At 45.4% G+C, this 23,898-nt stretch overlaps 1 protein-coding gene across 2 annotated transcripts in view; it reads left to right on the top strand.

The window, feature by feature from the left end:
* LOC138515502 (maestro heat-like repeat-containing protein family member 2A) overlaps nucleotides 1–23,673 on the top strand; it is a 37,047-nt gene extending 13,374 nt beyond the window's left edge. Inside the window, exons 5-10 of one of the 2 annotated variants that reach the window (XM_069630310.1) lie at nucleotides 371–478; nucleotides 881–1,000; nucleotides 2,277–2,375; nucleotides 9,081–9,164; nucleotides 11,469–11,535; nucleotides 23,075–23,673. In XM_069630310.1, the coding sequence (XP_069486411.1) occupies nucleotides 371–478; nucleotides 881–1,000; nucleotides 2,277–2,375; nucleotides 9,081–9,164; nucleotides 11,469–11,534 (477 nt within the window). In that variant the 3' untranslated portion in view covers nucleotide 11,535; nucleotides 23,075–23,673. The remainder of the gene's footprint in view (nucleotides 1–370; nucleotides 479–880; nucleotides 1,001–2,276; nucleotides 2,376–9,080; nucleotides 9,165–11,468; nucleotides 11,536–23,074) is intronic. The other variant, XM_069630311.1, reaches the window with a different exon arrangement.
* Nucleotides 23,674–23,898: the final 225 nt, after the last annotated feature.

Below are 23,898 nucleotides of genomic sequence, written 5' to 3'. Positions count from 1 at the left end.
AACCAATTCTATTACCACTCCAAAAAGTAGCAGTAACTTTTTATCGCACTGCTGAGCTCATAATGAGGCCCATTCATGACGGGCAGTGTTTGCGATGATACGTCGGTTACTTGCTTCTATTAATTGCACAGTGTTTAGAGGTAGTTGTGCTTGAATTGAGCACATATTCGTGAATTGTTGCGTATATTTCTGTTGTCTGATACCATAGGCTTCATACCTTTATTTCGTTCCTTTGCTTGTCTTCTCTTCTACTCCCACGACCACCTGTCAAGTCAAGGTCCCTCAGGGCAGATTCTGTCCGTGGTTACTGTAAATGGACCCATGGCCTTTTCTGGGCCGGAAGCTCACTCTCTTGCTCTCTTCCCCACAGTTCCTGGATGTGGTTCTGGAGGAAGCCCCATACTGGGAGTGGAACTCCGACCTGATGGAGGAACTGTCTGCACAGCTTCCCAGCTTCTTCCACCACGAGCATGAGGAGGTGAGTACTCTCTCGGAGCAGTGAGGTGGCACAACGCATGGAAGCGCTGATTTAACCCAAGGAGGTATCCAGAGGGCCCCGTGTGTAAGTATTCTACTCGACTTACTACCAGCGAGGCCTTCCGGGATGGAGATGGGTCTGACCGTTGTGGTGCGTTTGTGTGGTGGAATGGTAAAAGTGGTGCAGAATTATGCGTGGTTAAGAGCCCGCTATTTGTAGAAAGATGACAGCAGCATCTTCATCTGGGGCCGGGGGAAAGCAGGGCATGCACTGCCATTGGTTCCCCAGCAGGGAGGCGATAGATTCAGATTCCCCTTGGAGCGCGGTGGGAGTCATGAACCGCCAGAGCTAGGGAAATGTCGATTAATCATTCCTAATTTTGCTGTTCCCTCTCATTTCCAGGGTTTCATTTTCCGATGCCTTGGCAGGTGCATGGCCACCTGTGATGACACTGAGCTGGTCCTCGTCTACCTGCGCTGCATGTTTGGCTCCATCCGCTTCACCTTGACACCTGACCACGCAGTACGTATCATGTGCCTGCCATGATATACCCATCTGTTGACTCTAAGTGTGAAGACATTTCGTCCCATTCTGCAGGCGATGGAAGGGAGATTGCTGGGACGTCTTAGAAATCTTCTGAAAGTGCAGTTGCCTCAGTCTTTCTTGCATAGACCACTCAGATGTATGACTTCACTATAGGAGCCCAAGTGTGAAATAGGTATGAAGAGTGACCCTTGCCACCCTTCCCCAACTCATTCCTATGATTACTGCACCGGAAACATCAAATGCAAGACGGAAAACTCAACCTGTACCATCCACAGAGTAGACATTGCTTGATTGGGCATATTCTGAACTCCCCTCAGTGACAGCACGGGATCCCACCCTCAGACATAGCCTTTCTTTCCCGCAGGAATAGTTACCGTACTCTCCATACCTCCTTCTGGCCCATAAATGAGTCTAGAAATGTGGGCACACGCACCCTGGAAGGGCCTTCCAGGATTCCAAGAAGTTCCGGGGTTGGAAGCCTACGAGCAGTTTAGTGATTCCTTCCGGAAGGACCCTGGAATGGGCACCGACAATGCTCTTTCCTATTGGCTGTTAGATGAGAGGCTTTCTGGAGGGGGGAATGATATACTGAGAATGGGGAATAAGCCCCCTCGCATCTACGCAGGCGTCCCCTTCAGACTAAAGAGATGTTGGGACTAGTAATCACCGGGCCTGATGTCCACCTGTATCCACTGATGTGAAGAACCAGGTCTGAGACGGTAGGGGTGGAAAGCAAATAGTGACCGAGCGTCTAATGACTCAAGAGTTTCTATTGGATGGTATTATGAGAACACGTAAGACCATCCGGGCACAGGGATCCTTTAACCCTTTGATTTACAAAGAACTTAAAAATTGCATACCTTTACTCGTGATAAAGAAAACAACCCTTAAGAGGTTCAGTCTAGAGTAACCAGGGTAGGACTAGAACACAACAATGTCCGGGGGAGCAGTGGCCCATAATGTATTCACAACTTGCGGTGTTTCACTTTTCAAGGAAAACTGTTGGGGCAGACTTGTTGGGGAACATTTCTGGGAAAGGGTGCAGTGTGAAGCACATCTGGCCAGTAACTTTAGTAAACACTAGCAGCTGCTGAAAGCACCAAGTCATTAAAGTGGCCCACATTGGCCCTGGAAACTGTCCCACGCTGGCCTGCCTGGCCGGCCCCTATAACATTGCCCTTTGGGCCAGTGTACATATGTCCCAGTGCCCGAAAAAAGGACTTACGGGTGTCTCTCTCCTCTGTTTCCGCAGGATTTGGTCATCGGCTTCCAGAACTGCGCCAGGGTTCACAAGTGTGAATGCAGCCAGGTGCTCAAGGAGTTCCAGGGGGCCCTGGATGCAATTGAGAAGGTATGTAACACGCATCTCACCTTCATCTTTCACTGTGGATGGGGAACGAGGGAGACATTTGTGAGAGCTTCGCCTTTAAATTGATGGCCATTTTTGCAGTGCCAACATAAAAAAGACTGACTTCAGGGTACTAAGTATCGTGAGGGGAAGCTACTGGGCAGCACCGTGGGAAAGTACACAGGAAAGTGGATCATGGAAAAAAGGGTATGGAAATAGGACCATTTTGATCGCAGGCAGATCAGCGTCTTCCTTCCTTACAGTAATTATGACAAAAGATGGTGACAGCCGACATAGTTTTAGATTCAAAGATCAATCCATCATAGGGTTCCTGACTGGGAGAAGGTGTGTTTTCATTCCTCTACTTGGCCATGGAACTCCTCGATGACTAGAAATAGCCTTATAACTTACCGTAGTGGGCACACACTCCCATATATACAGGCATACATGCTGGGGTATTATGCTTCAATGGGTGTTCTGATTTGCAGCTGCTGCTAGTGAAGCTGATAGAAATCAGGACACGTGATGGTTTGTCACATGTCTAGTGAAAGTAGAATAGAGTGCAAATTAGCGCAAGCGTAAAAATAACTCTAAACAGTGTACCGTGAAGGAAGTGGTTAGGGGGCGCCAGAATATATTTTCAATTTCCGGGGCATGTAGTGAAATGAAATGTAATAGGAACGGTCATTGATTTGAATAATTTATATGATGAAAATGTAATGAGTTGGAATTTCTGTCCAATGATCTTGAATAAAATTTCATAGATCCACAATTGTATTGGCCCAATTTATATATTACATTATCACGCCGACCAAAATGGAACAAGGTCTATCAGTGATTTTGGCAATCCTATCCAAAGGGAACAACTGTATGTCGAGATTCCTGAGACCCCTTCTATACACAACCTTAACCCACCATGCTCTTTCCCTGGCAATTTTCAGAGGGTGTGTGTTAGGCATCCATCGAGCACTTGAGTCGTCTGGTAAACGTAGCACTGCTCCATGTGCATAGATGGAAAACAGGAAGTAGACATTGATGTTTGTACAGCGAACCAATTTCTCCTCTCGCACAACGCACCGTTGCAATTTAGCAGAAGGCAAGAGCACGCTCCACACTCCCTGCACTGACATATAACACAAACACTATTGCACATCACCTCTGCCATATAAATGAAGCTACTTTTAACGAGAACAATTCAAACTGTAGCTTCCAACATAAGTCTTGATCTCCTTATACTCAACCCTCCCTCCGCCTTTAGTTCATGGTATACCTATGCTGTGCCCACACACTCTAAATTCGGACGTGGGTGACTGACACGGTCTTGGCCACCCTCACGTAACTTTAATGGCTGAAATGCACAGATGGATGATAGCACCTCGCAATTCTCCAAATGTTTTGACTCCGGTCCTTCCGAGGGCGTTTAACCAACAGCGCGTTGGGGCCATAATTATGGTGAAATGCGCTATACAAATGACAAAATGAATGAACACATGTTTCCAGTGCTCCAAACACCCTGTGACGAATTGACTTCTGATGAGTAGAGGCCGAAACGCCTACTCAACCCTCACACTTCTACATACCAAGAGCAATCCCCCAAGGCTAGTCCTGTCAGTGGAGGGGTGGCCCTTGTCTGGGAGGAATGCACATAATCCATCTACAGCTGAACTGTGAACACAGGGCTGACACATATGAACAGTGAATTTTGTGTGGCTGGGATAACTCTGGGAGCTGCTGGCCACCATAGCCTAACTCAGGTATGGCTTATATTTACAGTTGAATGTGCCACCAGCACATCTTCAGGGTCATGTATTTTTTGGAACAGGACTGCATATTTGAAATGCAGCCCCTGTGCTGCATAGACTCAGGTGTCACAGCAGCGGTCAAGAGGGCACCTGTGGCCTCTGAACCTGCTCTGCTCCACTGGTAGAGCAGGTGCTGCGAATCAGGATGCTGATGCATAAGGACACAGATTGACACTATGCTTATGGCATGGAGCTTATGCAAGGGGAATCTGACTGACACATTTTCCTTTCACAGATGGAATTACCTGCATCACTTTCTTATTTAATAAAAATCAAAAAGTCCAGGGCTTTCACACCCTTCCCAGATGGCAATTCATCACACACACAACTTCAGAGCATTCATATTAGAACAGTGTTGATCACATTGTGGGTGTACGACAGCCCAAGACCAATTATCGCATGCAGTGATTATTTTTACAGCATGCATTCATTTTAGGGTTACCACCTGACTATGTGTTGACCAATGCAGTGGTAAATCTATATCAAGCATGCAGTATTTTGGTAATACTGCATGTCATGTTTGTGGCAGGGTTCCAGACAGCATTGCCATCCGTCGATGGGAGTGCATTATGGGAAAGCAGGGGTGTTCGATGAATGATAATGCACAAAGTGAACAAGAGCGTGTGATCCCCTCTACTGAGAACGCATGTTTCAAATGACCTGTTCTATCGAATCTCTTCCACTCAGGGGGGTTTAAACCCCCATTTTAGCTCACTGCGCCCTTCACAGAGGAAAAATACTCATTTGCATGTCAGTCTGGTCTGCAATGCTAGGCAATTCTCCTCTGAAAAAGACCTTTGTATAAATTAATGCACAGAGTGTTTAGAAGTGGCAGATCTGTGCATCACCCTAAAAGGGGAAGAGAATGTGGGTACCTGAGATACCCAAGTTATTTCACCCGTTGGGGTCCCCTCGTAGATCTTTGCCCCTTTGGATGAAGGGAAGAGCTGCAAGGGGCAACATGTTTACATTTTGAGTGGAGATAAAAATTGACATCATTTGGAGCTTGAGTTCAATCATTTGGAATTTAGGCTGAAGTTGAACACGTTTTAGTTCCCACTCCAGTTTCTCCTGCTTGGCTTCTGGTTGTCTTGATTCCTTTCCATCTTTTTAGTGCCTAGGTGCCTTTTCAAGGCGATTGTCTGCACTTTACCGATTACCATTTGTGTTGTTTCCAGAATACTGCATGAGTTAAATAACTCATGGTCCCATAATTAAGCGGATGAGAAAAACAGAAGGTATTTGAAATACCACCTGCTTTTATCCTTACTGCCTAATGTATATCGCGGTCCTTCGAGGCAGCCTCAGAAAGGTTTCACGGCCAGAGCAAAGCAAAGCAAATAAATGTCAATGTTCTCTTGAAGCAATGGCTGTAAAGCTGTCCTTGGTGTGAATTGTTTGCTATGCCGTTACTTCACAATAGTACATTTCTGTTCAAAACGCAAGCAAAGAAATCGGCACAGGCACAAATGCAAGAGACACTGGGGCTCATTATAACCTTGCCAGTCCGTTAATAAAGTGCCGGCATTAACATATAACAGCACTTTACTGGACTGACAGAGGACAAGTATGCCAGTGAGGGTAAGCAGACTTACCTCCAGCCAAAAATACCAGCAAATCCCCCTATGGACTCCATGGAATGGGGATTTACCACACGTTCTGCCACTGGTAGTTACGTTTGCCAGTATCCTAGTAAATTGTCCGCCAGGATTCCGGCAAACTTATGAGGCCCACTGCACGTTTTCCGACTAATTAGCCTTCAGGAACGCCAGTGCCTTTCCGAGAATTTCTTCTTGAAATTTCTCCAAAAAGGAGAAAGGAGAACTTAGGAGCACGCGCACCGCACGAAACAGAAACACAGATCTTAATTCCAACTGGCACGACCGCGCCACCTGTGGGCCTTTTGTCTCCAAACCTCACTTTCTACCAGGTTGTGGCTGAGTACCTTCGATATTGCACCAACCGTATTGCAGCCGTATTGAAAACTTTCCACGCGAAGTCAGAGCGGCCATGGCTCATGAGGCACTCTTAGCCCCGCCACACACCTGTGCTTTGTTTCCTAGTGAGGACACTGTCAGTGTTATTTTGTAAATGCGGTCATTAAGTCAAGTTTCCCTCCTAGTGCAAACACGTGCCCTTTCTTTGCATTGTGCTGGCGGCAAAATATCGACAGTTTCCACGTTGTGTAAACTCTGCCTGGAGAAACCGGTTTTACACATTTATTGAGCCAGTCACAAGGAGGTGGGCCCCCAAAGCAATGAGGAACCCTTTGCCCCATGTCCCTTTTATAAGCGCCTCTCTGGCCGTGCTCCCCTACGTGATGTGACTCGTAGGCCCTCCCCATGGGCAGAGGCCACCTAGTCATCCCCAGGGGTGGACTGGCCCATAGGGAACTCTGGAGATTTCCCGTTGGGCCTCTGCACCCTGGGCCTCTTTAGTGTGATATTTCCAAATTTTCTCATAGGAAAAGCATTGGGCTTGCTGAAAATTTGTCAAATTGGGCCACTTTGAACCTTATTTCCAGGGCCTCTTTTGGTCCCCAGTAATTAATTCCAGGGCCTCTTTTAGTTCCCAGTCCACCCCTGGTCATCCCCCTCCCATAGGTAGCCCGGGGCTGGGTGGGCGTCCCACTAAGGGCGGCGCCTGCCAATTGCCGTCCTGACGGCACGTTCGCCTAGCAGTTCACCACCTCCTGCTGGCAATAGAAGAATACTGCGTAACCAAACATTGACTTTTTAATACATTCAGAAGGGAGCCTGTGTTAGATAGTCTCAATGCAAGTCAAGCAGACACAGAAGAGGATTGGAACCTAAAGGACTTGCCCTCTAAGACGAAGAGGGCTGGCTTTAGACCCGGGCCACCTTGCGATTTAGCAGAGCAACAAAGAATTTGCCCCTGCTCCACTCCCGCCCAAAGGGACCTCGTGGGGGTGCTGGTGGAGGGGTGCCAAATTTTGTTGACTCGTCCTGGCTGCTGCCAAACCTAAGGCCTGCCATGAATACAAGCATTGGCATAGCCAATGAGATTTGGCTGTAATCAGGCGCGTAACGCCATTGAGCTGGCCAGGCTTCAGCCCCCCACGCCTCTGAAGTTTGAGCTGAGGGGTGGGCTTTTTGTTACTCAAAAAGGGGAGAGAGCCTTTCCTAAAACCGGCGGCTTTAAAGTGTTACTGTGTTCGCGCAGAAGTGTTTATTTGCACACACGCAGCAAAACTTTACAGTTGCTAGTTTCGGGAAAGGCTTCATCACTGCACTGCCACATCAGTCCCCTCCCCACGGATGCAAGCGAACATATAACAACGTTATGTGTTCTTTCACGTCCGAGGGGAAGGGGCTGTGCACTTGCTTTTTGTTAGGCAGAGAGGCGAGGGAAGCCTTTTCTGAAACTAGTATTGTGAAAGGGTGTTGCATGTTAGCTCATTATGTATGTATGCATGTGTGCAAGGCGTGTGTATGTATGAATGAGTGTGTGTGAATGAGTGTATGATGTATGGGTGCTGGGTGTGCATGTAAATGAGCGAGTGTATGGTCAATGGTGTGTGTGTGTGTGTGTGTGTGTGTGTGTGTGTGTGCGCGCGCGCTTATGTCTAATGCTGGACTGAGGAGCTTATTCTGTCTGGTAGAGGGTGGAAGGTGGGGGGACTGGTTGGTATGAGAGGGATGGGCGGAGAAAGTGCGATATGATATATGTGCTCCCTGCCAGACAACCTTTGGGGTAAAACAGAGAGGGCGTAGCCTCTACGTTTTCCCCACCCCGTTTCTGAAGTGGCTCCACCCATAACTAGTTAGACCCCTCCCGGAAATGTAGGTTTCGTTGCACTCCTGGCTGTAATATTTAAAGTGCAGCATCAGATGCTCAATAAGGCCCTTCTATGGCTCTTATTGTCACCGTATTTCACGGTATATACTGGCATGTCCCTGTGAGGCCACCATATGGTATGGACCACCTCAAACACCACAATAATGCCTTCAGAATTATTTCATACATGTAGTAAGTGATGGTATGTGGGGTGTCACCTTGCGGCTTCTGCCTTCACATTCCACGTTCGCTCTCTACTGCATGCAACAGTAACGGCCCCATGATCATGGTATAGTCACCATATGTAATATATAGCAACATACTGTCAACATATGCCAGGCACAGCCTGCAATGCACATTCCGCCTCTAGCCCTGCTCATACTATTGGCGCCTCTGGATGTCTGTAAGGGGGCAATCATGAGCCAAACTCTAAACAGCGAGGGCCTCGATGTAGTGTCTAAGGAAGGCATTCAGAGGGAGGAAGAGAAGTAGGAAAAGGGAGACACACGACCAGGGCGCAGCAGGTGATCAATCAGCTCAGACCAACTCACAGCGCTGCATCCTCTCTTCTTCCTGCTGCTACAACCGGTTGCATGTCTTTATATCGAATCCTTTATATTGAAATACCCATATATCGAATCTTTTATCTTGACAACTTTTATAGTGAATGCATTTGGGGGCGGGTGTCCCCTCAAAACCACGTTAACCACCCCTAAAAACCCATCCCAACCGTTTCCCCCCAAACAAATTAACCCTTTAACCCACCCTAAATACATTCAATATAAAGGTTTTCAAGATAAAAGTTTCGATATATGTGTATTTCAATATAAAGGATTCGACATAAACACTGTATAACACTACAACCTCAGTCCAGCCCACACAGGTAGAGTGCTTTTAAAAAGCGTTGCATGCAAGCCACCCTTAGACGTCTCTGCCTGAATAAGAGCGGGCAGCAATACTGTGTCACTGTAACAGAGAAAGTTATTTTCAGTGTGTGGCGATGCTCGGGGTGGGCAACCAAGCGGGGTTCTCTTGGCATCATGGTAGTCTGCACATGTCTGTGCCACTGTAACTAATGCTGTCCTTTTTTTACTGTTTTTCCCGCCAGGAATCAGACAATTTCCTTGATGAAATAACACCCCCTGAACACAGGGCTATGTTCGACATTCCAAATTTTGTTGCAGAGAGACGTGTAAGTTTGCTTCACTTCTCCCTTTTGACTCCTATCACATCCAGGGATGTAATGCCAAGTGTCCTTTTCTCTGAAAAAAACACTAGATTGTTAGCTTAAAAAAGTGTAATGTGTTACTAGGTGAAAAGCGGTTATAGTTTTGTGTTATGTTGATCAGATTTTTGTAGCGCCCTGACGCCCCCAGAAGGTGATTCCTGGCACTGTTGATCACATCCAACACCGCCCAACAGGTTTCAGGAGGAATTTGCACAGGGTTCACTACTTGAAAAGAAAGGTTTTCAAAGCACTTCTGAATTTGCAGTGGTGCATAAATTAATCCTAGTCATGGCATGATATTCAAGAGTGTAACTTGGTATATCTGCCCATCGCAAGCCAGCTGCTACCATCATATGCACACACTCAGATGCCTAGGTACATTTGCCCCATACCCATGCTTAGCTGCCTAGGGCCTAAGCACAGTAACGCCTCATATGCCGAGGTACCGGCATCATATACCAAGGGCTGCTGCATAATGTATGCCCAGTCATTCTATGCCTAGTACTGTCAGATGTGCCCAGCTACAGCTATCATATGCTCAGGACAACACTCGCATGCCTGGCCTCATGTGTCCTATATGGCAGCATTTGCCCAGGTGCTGCTAGATATCCCTAATGCAGCTGCATATACACAGGTATCACAGGCGCCCAGTGCTGTTCAGCCTCATGTGCCCAGGAACTGCCGTTGTATGCCGAGTGCATCTTCCTATAGCCAATCAGGATATGCCCCATAGAGTGATCATTTATTTATTTGTTTTATTTATTTATTTATTTGAATTTATAAAGCGCACAACAGCCCTCGGGCATCGCAGCGCTGTTACAGAAGGCTTACTTAGTTGCATAAGTGCTTGCAAAGACATACAGTTCGCCTAGCCCCAAGTTGCAGGGTGGCAGCAGCATACAAATGCATAAAGTCAAAATAGGTGGCACAAACATGTTGCCCAACCCCATGTTGCAGGGCAGCAGCAGCATACAAATGCATAAAGTCAACATAGGTGGCACAAACATGTTGCCCAACCCCATGTTGCAGGGCGGCAGCAGCATTCAAATGCATAAAGTCAATATAACTGGCACAAACATGTTGCCGACCCCATGTTGCAGGGTGGCAGCAGCATACAAATGCATAGAGACAGTTTCATCGGGCGTGGCTTTGAGGAGCGGGAAAGGAAGGGGAGAGAACAGCGGGGAGGGGTGTGGGGGGCTCGCATATCACACAGGCGTCCATATCACACGCAGCACACAGGCAACCATGAGGGGCGCACGCAGCACTCAGGCGACCATAGGCTCACATATGATCATCTTAGCCGTAGGCCCATCCTCTTGCATCCAGTACAGTCTTGTTTGTCGAGTTCTGTGACAGCCTTTTGTGCCCGCTGAAACCTTATGTACCAGGTGCATTGCATGTGCCCAGTTCAGATCCTATGTCTCTAGTGTCACAGCCACCTCTTACCTTTTTGGCTCTTTGCTCCTTGCAAAGACCTACAGCAATGGCAGTAGGGGCTGTTGCGTGTGGTGGGAGCTGGCAGTGCCGACCAAGTGTGCGCGAATATTGGTCATCACTCAAGAATCATGCCCACTCGCCCTAGTGCTGTCCCCACAATCTTCAGCCCAGTGGTTGCAACAATAGCACCAGAAGTCACATAAGGGGGTGCCATGAGATAGAACCTGCAAGCCTGTGTAACCCCTAAACAACGCTCCTGAATCCCTTATGTGGACAGTGAGTGGGTGCATGGCACGGAAACTGTTCCTTGAAGCATTCTTTATAGAAGTGTGCAGATGACAAGCTATATTGTCTTGTGGGTTGTTTCATGATTGTGTTTTTATGTGTTGCTCAACTTTGTTTTGTAAGGGCCTTGAACACACACTGACCGCATCATCCTTTCAGACAGATCCCACACATTTCTCACACTTGCAGAATCAAGGAACTGAGAGAACAAATCTCCTCCTGCAGAGAAGAGGGCTTGACTCAAACTTACTTTCCTTCACTCATAGAAGGGACTGACTTGACCCCAGTCCTGGGGATGCTGCCCTGCGCATGCACAACCATGGAAGTAAGGGTCCCCGACCAATCACCTTCCACACCCGAAGCAAGGTTTATCCTGCCTGCCCTCACCTCCAAAATAAAGGGTCAAGTGGCATTGACTCTTAATTGTGAGGTGATCATCCGCCTAATTCTTCTCCTCCTCAGATCACAAGAACAAGAAGCCCACCCGAGTCAGATGATGCTGTCTAAAGAGTCTGTTCCATTTCCTTTCTATCTTCTCACCAGCTCGAGGATATGCTCCGAACGATGAGATCGACTCTGAAGCTCTGCACCTTCATTCTTTCCAAGTAGGGTGAGCTCCGTCTTAGACTCTTTATCTCTTACTGTCTGAGTGAGCTCAAGAAGTGAGTGGCCGGGTCGCTACATAAGGAAACCCCACACACCGTACTGCCTATAAGGTTCCTGCTTGGTCTTCATGGCATTACCCTCAAATGGGAAAAACACCCAATGGGTTGGTGTTCAAGAATATCTGGAAAGCTGTACAGGGATACAGAACAGAGAGAAACAGACTGGGCAAAACATTTCTCAAAGGTGATCCAGAGCTTTCTCTGGACCACCTATGAGTAATCATCAACAAAGAAGCCCTACCACCATTTGGAACATTTGCCGAGGGTTAGAAGGTCAGACAGAACTGAAATGGAATTGCCCGCCCATCGCAACTGATCATAAATACAGCGACTGAATGCTACCATTGAACACACTGGTAGCAGCATTTCCACTTTAACTACCTTTACAGAGGGATAAAGGGCAGGCAATTAGATGGTGTGGACTGGGGGATAAGGGGGTGCATTGTGACTAACCGCCTCTAAAACAAAATTAAAAAAGCAGGAATGCAGAGAGTGGCCTTTTCACTGGGAGCATTCAGCTGCCGGCAATATAACCTAGAGCCATCTACCAATTCTCCAAGTAATATTATTTTATTTAGTGCAGGTTTTTGTGGAGTGTGTCCGGACGAAGGATGTTTGTGAATATGTGGAGATGCCGGAGAACTCCAAAAAGGCAACAGCAAGGCCGTGGTGGTGGCAGTGGAGGGAATGATTCCACTAGAGGTGCACAGGTGTGTCTTGATATGGGCAAAATCTTCCTCGGGGCCAGCCCTTTGAGAGCAAAAATACCCAATTCAGCCCAAAATACAGGTTCTATTGTGCTGAGCAGTGATCTCATGCTAGTGACAAATGACACCCTCAAAGTTTTAGCATATTTATTCTAAGCAGTGAATTTCATATACATTTGGGATTCAAGTTAGAGAATATTACAAAGCATAAAACAAAGAGCAATGCAAAATATAGTGAAACATGGAACTTAGATAAACATAGAGAAACATAGAGAAATATAGAGAAACATAGAGAAATATAGAGAAACATAGAGAAACACAGTCTTACGTCCCTTTAATCAGCACTGGGAGACCTGGCTTTTCATAAGCTAGCTGTAAAACAAGCCCCGCTCATAGAAAAACAATGCTGGAGGACACCGTGAGAGCCAATTCCGGGCACCTGTTTCTGCACGAATCAAGTCCACAGGACGATCTCCCCACGAGTCATGTGTGCATGGATATTTTATAATCTCTTGCTGTCAGTCACCATGACGCACAGTTCCAGAACTTTCCCTGTGCAACTGGCTCATGGAAAAAACCCAACTCTCTCTGAGAGGCACCCTGCTCGCTCCTACCCCTCCCTGGTTCCCATCTGCGCTGGCTGAGGAATGTCTTATCAGTACCTTCCCAGAGAAAAGGAAGATTAGCTTGGAGCCAGGGCTACCGTTAGTGAGGCTGAATATTCTAAGGGAAGCAGGGATGTATTAACCCCATCTGCAAGCTCTAAAAGGCATGCACTCATAGCTTAGTGCTTATAGCGCTTAAGACTGGCTATCTAAGCGCTATATAGGTGCCATGATGTTCCAAACACTCCAAAAATACCTATTAACTACATAGCTAGGGTCCCTCTCCCTGCCTGTCTATCAACAATGCATAATGTGACCTATTTCATACTAGGCCTGCATATCCCTTGTAGCTCACTACTGCATAATGGAAGTGCTACAACAGACTACTGTCAGCATTTTTAGCACATACTTTGAATACACTATTGGCTTTCAGCGGCTAATGCTGTCATCTAAAGCCCTGATTGGCAAGGTTGCAATTTCGTGTATCACTACATTCCACCCCTATTCAACGTGTGTGCGACAAAATGCTGACTAATACCTATCAATATAGTATTTAGTGCAGTGATAAAGACCTTGGGGCTTTGCAAGAGGTTTAAGCAAACTATCTTCTAGCGGTTAGTTAGCGTGGCATGCAAGGTAAAACACTACCTAAACAAAAATGTACACAAAGTGAACAGTGACATATACCCTTGCCAAAACCTGGCCTACACAAAGTGAACATGGACATTTACTCTAGCCAAAACCTGGCCTACACAAAAATACCTACACCAAGTGTATAACTGATTGTCAGTTAAAAAGCAGCATGCAGTTAAAATGTCAAGGCAATCCAGTGTAGTCTAATCTACAATGCACTATTGCATTTATGTATGGTTACCAATCCTAAAACCTGGCAGCCTTTCACTCTAAGGGCTTACCCTCCCCCTGATCCCAGGGCATTCAAGCGTGACTATGGGCTGTGTGACTAGACACTTCCCCCATGTATGTGGAACCCAACCAGAAACCATCTAATTTCGTGAACAAGGTGAACCCATGGGCACCAGGTTGTCTAAATAAAAACAATTCTACTAATTTACATCAAAGCATGGCATGTGTTATTCATGCAATCAAAAAACAAGCAATTCAATCCATATGTATGCTGGTAACTGTAGCTCTGCGTGCCAGTGTGTGGAGGATGGTTGCCCCCACCCAGTAAAAAGCCAACACCTGCTGATTTAACAATGTTTGCCATACAATGCATCGTGTGTATTTAGCAGTCTTGTTGACCTGCCCTATGGCAGACAAAAATGTCTTCATACCTAAAATTCTGCCATCTTCAGTGGTTGTCAATACTTGTAGCAGTGTTGGGTGTATCAATGGGCCCCACCAGGCCAGAAGTTCTATAGCAGAGCTGGCATCAGAACCCATAGTGGCTAGCTTATTGTGCACAGTTTCTATGTCACAAGCATATAAAGCTCCTGCAATTAATGAATCTAGCTCCCTAGCTACGCGCACTCTAGTGATGGGCCATAGAAATGGACTCCATTTGTAGCAGCTTGGTAGTACTAAGGAAACATTGCCTCATGGTAAATCTATGTCTAAGTGTATCACTGTAATAATGAAGGTGTGCATTACCAGCCTACAATTTACATGTTGTCTTACTACTGGAAAATCTAACAGGTTCACAGTGTCTACCTTCTGTGACTTGGAGAATACCCTTCTTCAAGTGGGATATCTACCATATACAATAATAACTTTAGCCACAAACACCATACTACTATCCGGCAGTGGCTGTTTCATCACATTAAACAAATTCATTTAGTCAAGTTATAGTCCATAAAATCTTGGCGAGAACACTCGCTGCAGTTCTTGGTCAGAAAAACATCACATTAGACAAATTAAACAAATGGTATCCATTCAGTGACAAAAGATGCCTGACAATGTGCCAGGCCAGCACGCTAGCAATTCCATGTGGATACTCATTTGTAGCGCTTTTCCAAAGAATTATTCCAAATGTCTACAATCAAAAGGTGACTCTTTGCATTAGTGTGCTGGAGACAGCTGTCCCCACAAAAACATGAAACTGGTTGGTTTAACAAAAACCGTGTCACACTCTGTGTCATAAAATCAAACATCAAGTCAGTCATGGTTTCATTTACCTGCCTTAAGCTGGCTGTAAATGTATCCAGTGTTTCAAAGATTACCATTTCAAATTAGAGCTCACACACTTGGCAGCATTACTTCAATTAAGAATCTTAACCTACGCACAGGTGACTTTGATGTGCGCACTCATCTTATCTCAAAATAAATTACGCTCCTGCTTGCATAATTCTGCTGCCCCAACAATTCATAAATCATTCTCCTGCCTACGTGTAACGTAGAAGTTTTTTTTTTCAAAGCAAAAAGCAAAACATCTCTGGTTAAAGCAATTCAGTTGGAAGAGTAAAACCATTTCGTTTTTTCAGATTCATCTCAACAGTGCATTTAAAAACCATTTTTCAATGTGTTAGCATTCAATTGCTGTGTCACACAGCTGTATGTGGTGCCTGATGTTACAGTCCACAACTCATTGTCCATAGTCCTTTAAACAAGAAAGGGCAAAACATGTCAATTAAGTTATTTCCAGCAACTGAGTCATTTGAATGTGTAGCATCAAATACTTGATAATTAGCCAAGTCTGCATCGTGCCAGTTCAGCAAGAGTTATTACTCTGTTGGACACTTCTCACAGGTTGCAGCATTGAGTGCGGTGCAGGGCACGTTAAAGTTGAAATAGCATGTCGCAGTGGCTCGCTTTCTCTGAGAATGCGTCTGACCCTTCTTTGATCAGTGTCACCCACAAACTGCATATTAACTTTCTGATATTGTGAAATGCCTGGTCTTGCTTTGCCTAGGCAAAATACAAACAGAAATGTTAGGATTTCATCAAAACTTCAATATCAGCGTTATCCACCCCTTCCCATAATACCACCCCCATCTTCAAAAAGTCTCATCAGGTAACTACACACTTTGTCATTGCTACTGCAATTATTTATCACCCTTCTGCATGTTTCTGGGGGCTTATTTACACTCAACCATACGGGGTGTAACTGCCTAATCACAAACTCATTTGTGCAATGCAATCATAGCTGGTCAATGGTACCTCAGACTGATCTGTGCTTTTACAAAGCCATATAGTAAGTACCCAGGTCGCACAATGCTTTTCTTTTTCACCAAAGCGATTACAAATGCCAGGCGCCAACTTGCTTCCAGTGTCTCATGATCTTGATTTAGTTTGCCCTGCTGGCATCACTCCATTTTTCAAAGGTAAAGTCTTTCAGTCCAATACCGCTTACAGTTGCACAAGCAGCTGTTTATTTTTCTTTCCTTACAGGCAGTGTCTTTTCAAGCCTCTGGTTTTTTCACTTGTCATTTTTTCAAAGGGCGTTTGCTGTTTCCTGAACCACCCCTTTGAGTGCGATAGTCTAAGTCAGTTTCTTTTGTTGCTTCAACAAATCATTCATTCTTGCACTAAGCCGTGTGGCTTCTGGATCATGGCTAATGTGCAGTGTTCATGTTGTACTTCAAAGCCCCGCTCTGCATGTTGTCTTTTGCAAAACGGCTAAGCACTTTTGTCAGTTTTGCTTCCATCTGGAATGCCATAATGTCTTTGTCAGTTACTCCATCCCTGGCAATGTAGCTTGCAGTTTGCCAGATGTGTATTTTCTCTTCTCAAAGCGCCTAGAGGTTTCTTCTCCAGTGCACAGCGCTTTACTTCAGTTCACATCACATGGAGCACTGGAATGCAGCTTGCACAGCAATAGCGTTTCACTTCACATCACATCACATCACATTGGAATGCGGTTTGCACAGTAATGTCTGTTGGAATGGGCAGCTGTCTTTTCTTGGCCCATTCACAGATGCATAGGTAAATGTTCAGATGTGATGTGCCCGTCTGCCATCCTGCATGAAGCCTTTGCTCCCTACCACAGTTTACTGGGCAAATTCTTTATTTCTGAACAGCTCTGTCTTTGCTCCCCCTTCCTCAGGAATGCAGGCATTGTTTATCTTTCGTGTGCACCTGGGAGCGCCATGAGCACGCAGCATGCTTATCTCTTTTTGCTCTATAACTCTTATACTGTGGCGGCTTCAATGGGAAGCACTCGTTTCAGACAATTCATCCAGATTAACTCTTTCTTGTACTGTTTCTGCTTTTGTTTGCCTTCCTTTCGCACACCTCGCCCAAGACAGCTTCAAGGCACAAGCTCTGCACACACAGCAAGACTCTTGTTTTCAAAAGCGGCACTTTTCTTGTCATCAGATTCTACTCCATGTAATTTTGTAGTTTTGGCTTCACGAGCTGAATCCAAAATAATGTGCGATCTTTCAAGAGAACTCACAACCCACTAAATCTTTGTGCTATCTTATCACACACAGATGTCAATTCTGTTGTACCATTGCCAAACTATAACCACTCATTTCAGTGCATTTAAAAAATAAAAATGCCATATTTATTTTAGTGCAGCTCCCTGCACGTTTTTTTTTTCTGCAAGAACAACCCACACTCTATTGCTTGTGGGCTGTTTAATGTGTCAACAACATTTTTTTTTTTCATCATGTATCACAGTCAACAGGTCACTATTTCCAAATCATACATCACTTATAAGGCAACAGCACAAATCCATGGCATAGCATGGGATCAAAAATACTCCAGGGGCAATTTAGAAAAAATATAAATTGTTTTTTCCCCCAAACCATTGCAAACTGATTCTGCAAATTCAAATCAATACACAAAATCGAAAATCCAAATAACATTCACTCACTTTCCTTTTAAGTGAGTCTCTCACCCATTAAAAGCATGGCACAGCCTAAAATGCAATATAGTCATTTTAGTGTGTTTCCTTTAAACAGAATTTGCCACCATTAGCACATGGAATTTTACAGTTGCCAAAAGAAAAAAACAAACAACCCTTTAGGCTCTCAGCACAGATGTTACTCATTCTCCTAAGCATGGCTCATTCCCCTTCCTCATTATTCAGGAATGCCAACATTCAAAAGCATACATCAAAAAAGCGAACCTTCGCCTCCGAACATTACAGCCCCCACTCGCTAGCACACTGGGGCTGAGTCAATGGTTAAATCACTATTCATAATTTGCATGTCAAATCCCTGCAATTATTTTTTTCCTGCCCTCATGACAGAATAGAGATGAGAACTCCGTCTCACTATGCATTCCAAATTACAACTTTAAACTGGGGAAACCGCATGATAAAATTCTTTTCTAATTGAGCATACATCTTTCTTAACCATTCATCGGAGTGCTTTAAACAAAGCCATTTCCCGCTCGTTTATCGCCTTGTACTCCCTGGCACCAATCCCATGCAATAAGTCAGTCACGACTGATTTACTGAAGGGAGTCTTAACCACACAAGCTATCGGCCACGGCAAGCCGACACAACATTGCTGCCTTTTGAAGTCTCAGAGCTGCAGTGAGACCATCAAGGAAATGCGACAGCCTGCTCCCCACTCTACACTGTGTTCTCTCACACATTTTGTCATGTCATAGCATGGCACTGCTCTTCACAAATCCCACAAAGCTGCCACCAAATGTCTTGATATGGGCAAAATCTTCCTCGGGGCCAGCCCTTTGAGAGCAAAAATACCCAATTCAGCCCAAAATACAGGTTCTATTGTGCTGAGCAGTGATCTCATGCTAGTGACAAATGACACCCTCAAAGTTTTAGCATATTTATTCTAAGCAGTGAATTTCATATACATTTGGGATTCAAGTTAGAGAATATTACAAAGCATAAAACAAAGAGCAATGCAAAATATAGTGAAACATGGAACTTAGATAAACATAGAGAAACATAGAGAAATATAGAGAAACATAGAGAAATATAGAGAAACATAGAGAAACACAGTCTTACGTCCCTTTAATCAGCACTGGGAGACCTGGCTTTTCATAAGCTAGCTGTAAAACAAGCCCCGCTCATAGAAAAACAATGCTGGAGGACACCGTGAGAGCCAATTCCGGGCACCTGTTTCTGCACGAATCAAGTCCACAGGACGATCTCCCCACGAGTCATGTGTGCATGGATATTTTATAATCTCTTGCTGTCAGTCACCATGACGCACAGTTCCAGAACTTTCCCTGTGCAACTGGCTCATGGAAAAAACCCAACTCTCTCTGAGAGGCACCCTGCTCGCTCCTACCCCTCCCTGGTTCCCATCTGCGCTGGCTGAGGAATGTCTTATCAGTACCTTCCCAGAGAAAAGGAAGATTAGCTTGGAGCCAGGGCTACCGTTAGTGAGGCTGAATATTCTAAGGGAAGCAGGGATGTATTAACCCCATCTGCAAGCTCTAAAAGGCATGCACTCATAGCTTAGTGTTTATAGCGCTTAAGACTGGCTATCTAAGCGCTATATAGGTGCCATGATGTTCCAAACACTCCAAAAATACCTATTAACTACATAGCTAGGGTCCCTCTCCCTGCCTGTCTATCAACAATGCATAATGTGACCTATTTCATACTAGGCCTGCATATCCCTTGTAGCTCACTACTGCATAATGGAAGTGCTACAACAGACTACTGTCAGCATTTTTAGCACATACTTTGAATACACTATTGGCTTTCAGCGGCTAATGCTGTCATCTAAAGCCCTGATTGGCAAGGTTGCAATTTCGTGTATCACTACAAGGTGGTGGAGGGAGGACCCTGAGATTTTAGGGCCATACCCACACATTTCAGCTTCACCTGCAGATGTCCAGCAAGTTTTCAGAACTGGACCTAAGATGGCTGAATGGCTAGTAGGGAGTAAATAATTCGGTGGAGAGTTCAGCACATGGCCCTAGAAGGCAGAGCCTTGAAGTAGATCCGCTGTTTTAAGGGCAGTCGGTGCAGGGTCTTCATGTCTGGGGAGATGTGGTAAAGTAGTTTGTCAGGTCAGTTTGTACATGAATAGTCTGAATTTTAGAGTGTCTTTATCCAACGCGTTTTGCATGCTACACCGTATCTTTATGTACATTTATTTGTTTTTTTTTATTGGATACAAATATGGGACACTTTAAAGCGAGATAAAGGTGCAACCGCATGTGTGGCTGCTTTATCAGGGTGTTTGTGTATGCCCTCAGAATTGTACAAGATGCTCCTAGGCCCACATAAGAGATGTGACCCTGCTCTGTTGCTTCAGTGGTCCATTTATTATTATTTATTTATTATTATTTATGATGCTCTGAAAGTGCTCTTGCTGAACACTAGGCAAGGTCATCGAAGCATGAATCGATTAAACAAATAACTTTGAAACATAGGATTGACACTGCAAACATTCAACATGGAGCTTTCAGATTGAAACATGGTTTTACCCCTTGAGGCAATAACATAACTTTGCGCTCAATTCAGTCTGTTATGGCACTCATTTCTGGTGTCCAAAATTAAAAGAAGACTGGTTCTGCCACTGGGTAGGACCAGTTGTGTCCCTTAGTTGTGCATGTAGAGGAGGACCAGTTATAGGCAGGCTTTTCCAGGACCAGCAGAATGCTGCTTTGCCCTCCATTGTGCTCTATGTCACTCCTCATTACCTTATATCTCACCGTAACTCTAATAGGAGTTACAGAGCATGTTAATAAGCCCTCTGTATTTATTAACATACGTTGCCTTAATCACTGGTTCTCTTTCTATCTATAAATGGTGGGGTGATGGGAGTTGGCCGAGTTGTGTGGCTACTGCTTTCTCAAGGATCTTACCTAGGAAAGGAAGATGGGTGATGGGGCGGTAGATGCTGAGGTCGCCATGCCTCATGATTTATCTGGTCTTGAGGGTCGAGGAGATGCCCTGAGTTAGGTAGTTGTTGATGATTGTCTGGTGAGGGAGGAGTGCTTCAGTCAGAAGTGTCTTGAGAATGGAAGCAGGGAGGATGTTGTCCACATACGATGTGGCCTTGAGGGATGCTAGAATGGCAGTGAAGTCTTCCATAGTGAGTGCCTTGAAAGTTGTCCAGCTAGTTGCGGTTTTGCGAGATGGGATGGTGTAGTGTGCTGTCAGTTGTAGCCTTGCTGTGTATGTGTTGGCAGATCATGCTGAACTTGTTGATGAAGAAAGTGTTCATGGCATTGGATTTCTCCATAGATTGCAGTACGGAGGGGTTGGGCAGTGGGTTGATGCAGTGCCGACTCGATTTGAAGAGGGCTCTACTTTCATTGTTGGCCTTGGCTATGGTATTTTGCTAGTAATTGGCCTTGGCAGTGGTGCTCAGTCCTCTGTGTGCAGCACAGAGTTCCTCAAGCAGGGCAAGGTCAGATGCACTGCAGGATTTTCGACCAAGTCTTCTCTTGTTTTATGATGGTTAATTTGTTGAAGTTGAATTCTTGAGTGCATCAAGGTGTGGAAGGTTTATGTTTGAGGGTGCATTGTTTCACTGGGACATGGCGGTTGATGTTGGTTGTGAGGGTGGTGTTCAGTTCTTGTAGGAGGTAGTCGCATTCCTGGTTCCTCAGAAGAAAATCGAGCCCATGTGAAGTGGAGTTTGGCGAGGAGTTCCATTAGAGCCACCAATGGGAAGTTTCTGAATGCTCTGAAGGCTTGTTTTCAGGGTTTCTGGTGGCTTTGCTTGACTTGTGTGGTGTTACTAAAGTCGAAGGGAATTGCCAGAGGGTCTGAACAGTTGAACAGGATTGGAGAGCTGTGATGGAGGGTAGGCGGAATGGTGATGAGGAGGTCGAGGATATTACCTTTCCTGTGAGTTGAGTCTTTCTTGTGCTGCATGAGGTTCAGAGTATTGAGTAGGCAGAGAAGATCTTCTTTCATTGACTTGGTTTCTGGGTTCCTGGGATGTTTAAGGTACCGAGGAAGATGTTGTTGGCATGTGTGAGCGACATAGTGGTGACTAAGTTGGTGAAGTCATTGATGACTGTTGGGCTTGGGTGGTCTGTAGATGAGGTGAAAAGTCATATTGTCTGTTGGGTAGAGCGGGAAGTGGCAGGAAAGTTTTTTCAAAGAGTCAATGGTGATGTCATCCAGTTGGGTGCATGGCCAGGATGTCTTGTGAAAAATTGTCTTGTTATATAATTCTGTAGTCGTTGGGGATGTAGGCATCTAGCATGTGGGTGGAGGTGGATGTCATCCAGGCCTCGGTAATGAAGATGGCATCCAAGTCATGTGTGGTGATGAGGTTGCTGGTGTCTGCCACATGGTTGGTTGCTGAGGCATTGACAAACATCCGTTTTTCTTGTTGTGGATGATGGTGTGCTGAATGGGGTCTATGGTGACGCCAGTGAGATTGCTCACATGTAAATGCGAACATTGGTGGTTACTCGCATACAATTTAGATTGCTAACAACATGCCACCTGTCTATATTTTATTTACTTTTTATTCATTGTTATTATAAAGCGTGAATTAGGCACCAAAGTGCATTACTTAAGCAATAAGCCCCAAGCCGCGGGAGGATTACCGAGTCAGTTAATACCACTTCACGGAGGGGTTATTGCTATTAGTACCCCGGCCCACAAGACCGGGGTACTAATAGCATTCCTTTTCTGTTCGAACAGAAAAAAAAAGAAAAAAAAATGGCTGCAGGGGAACGGAAAATTGAGTCAGTTTTCCCGATCCATGGCAGCCATCGGGAGCGGACGTGCTGGGGACAGAAGTGTTCCCAGCACATTTGCCCTCGAAAAAAGAACAAAAAGAAAGTAAGTGGGGTTGGGAGGGCAGGGAGTGGATTGTTTGGGGGGTCGGGGGGGGGTGTCAAAAACACTTACCTGAATCCCCGGCGGGGGAGGGTGGCAGTATCCAGCCCTGCAATGGCTCGGAGTAGGGATTACCCTGTTCCGAACCTCCTCATTGGCTGAGGGGCTGCCACACCACCCACCCCCACTGGGGATGTGAAGGAAGCTAAAGCTTCGAGGCATTCTGCGTCGGGTATGGCCCCGGAGGAGCCAATCAAATTGTATGTAACAATCTGATTGTCTCTCGCTGGGTAGCAGTTAACAATAAGAGCACATACCATATTTGCCTGTGACTTGTGAAGTTTGTAATGATTTATTTTGATGTTCCTTGTTTTTTCGCTGATCTAAATCGTTTGAGGCACGCCTTGAAAAGTGGACATTTTCTGATTTGGCATTTCACGTTTTAATTGGCTGACAGTGCATTGTAAGGGCTGGCTATCTGGAGAGGGCTCCCGGCTATTGGTTTTTTAACATATGGTTTGACTTTTTACAGCTTGGCCTCCACCGCTGAAAGGGAAGCGCGAGGTGGAGTTTATTTGGGAATCTTACACACAAGCCTCCAAAGCCGACAGTGCCACCAGCTTTGGTGATTGACCAACATTCATGATGCAGGAAGAACATGAACTGAGCTGGTGGGGGTGGGCATTTGCCAGGACTGGATAGAAGAGAACAATTCACCAGGGCCATGCAGATCCCTGAGACAATGCATGTGGTCAATAAGCCGCCGCACAGTGCTCCGCAGTGAGCCATGGCTTATGGTACTGTTTAGGCATGGTATTAATGCTGTCAGTTTTGTATCCACTGAGAGGAGAACCAGGGACCACTCCTGGTCCTGCCACACCATGCCAACTTTCAGCCCACTCATCGGGTGCGGACTCAAGGCATGGGCAAACAGAGGCCTTCACAAAATATCTGAAACACGCTCACCACGTTTTCCATCGTGTGTCCGATATTCGGATCCTTCTCCCGTACTGATTCAAAATCCCTTGCCCCTTTCAGAAAGGTAGCCAGCATTGTATATTTTATATTCTCATTCAATTCACTGTGTATAGTTCTTATTAAATATTCTTCAATAAACACTGTTTGACAACATTTCAATTTTATGCACTGTCTAATTTTTCTATTACATCATTTAAATATAATTTTCACGCACTCTTGAGCTTTGTGCTGTCTTTGTTGATTGTTGTGCAATGTTTCACAACCCATGGTTAACCCTTGCAAGGGACGCTTCACTGCTTCCCAGTGCCATGATGCTGTGAGTACGTGATGTTTGTCACCGAATATCTCCTCCAAATGTACATTTAAAAATACCTACAT

The sequence above is a fragment of the Ambystoma mexicanum genome, chromosome 6q (assembly GCF_040938575.1).
Source record: "Ambystoma mexicanum isolate Mex_15411 chromosome 6q, UKY_AmexF1_1, whole genome shotgun sequence".
NCBI classification, from domain to species: domain Eukaryota; kingdom Metazoa; phylum Chordata; class Amphibia; order Caudata; family Ambystomatidae; genus Ambystoma; species Ambystoma mexicanum.
This window is presented reverse-complemented; position numbering and strand designations above follow the sequence as displayed.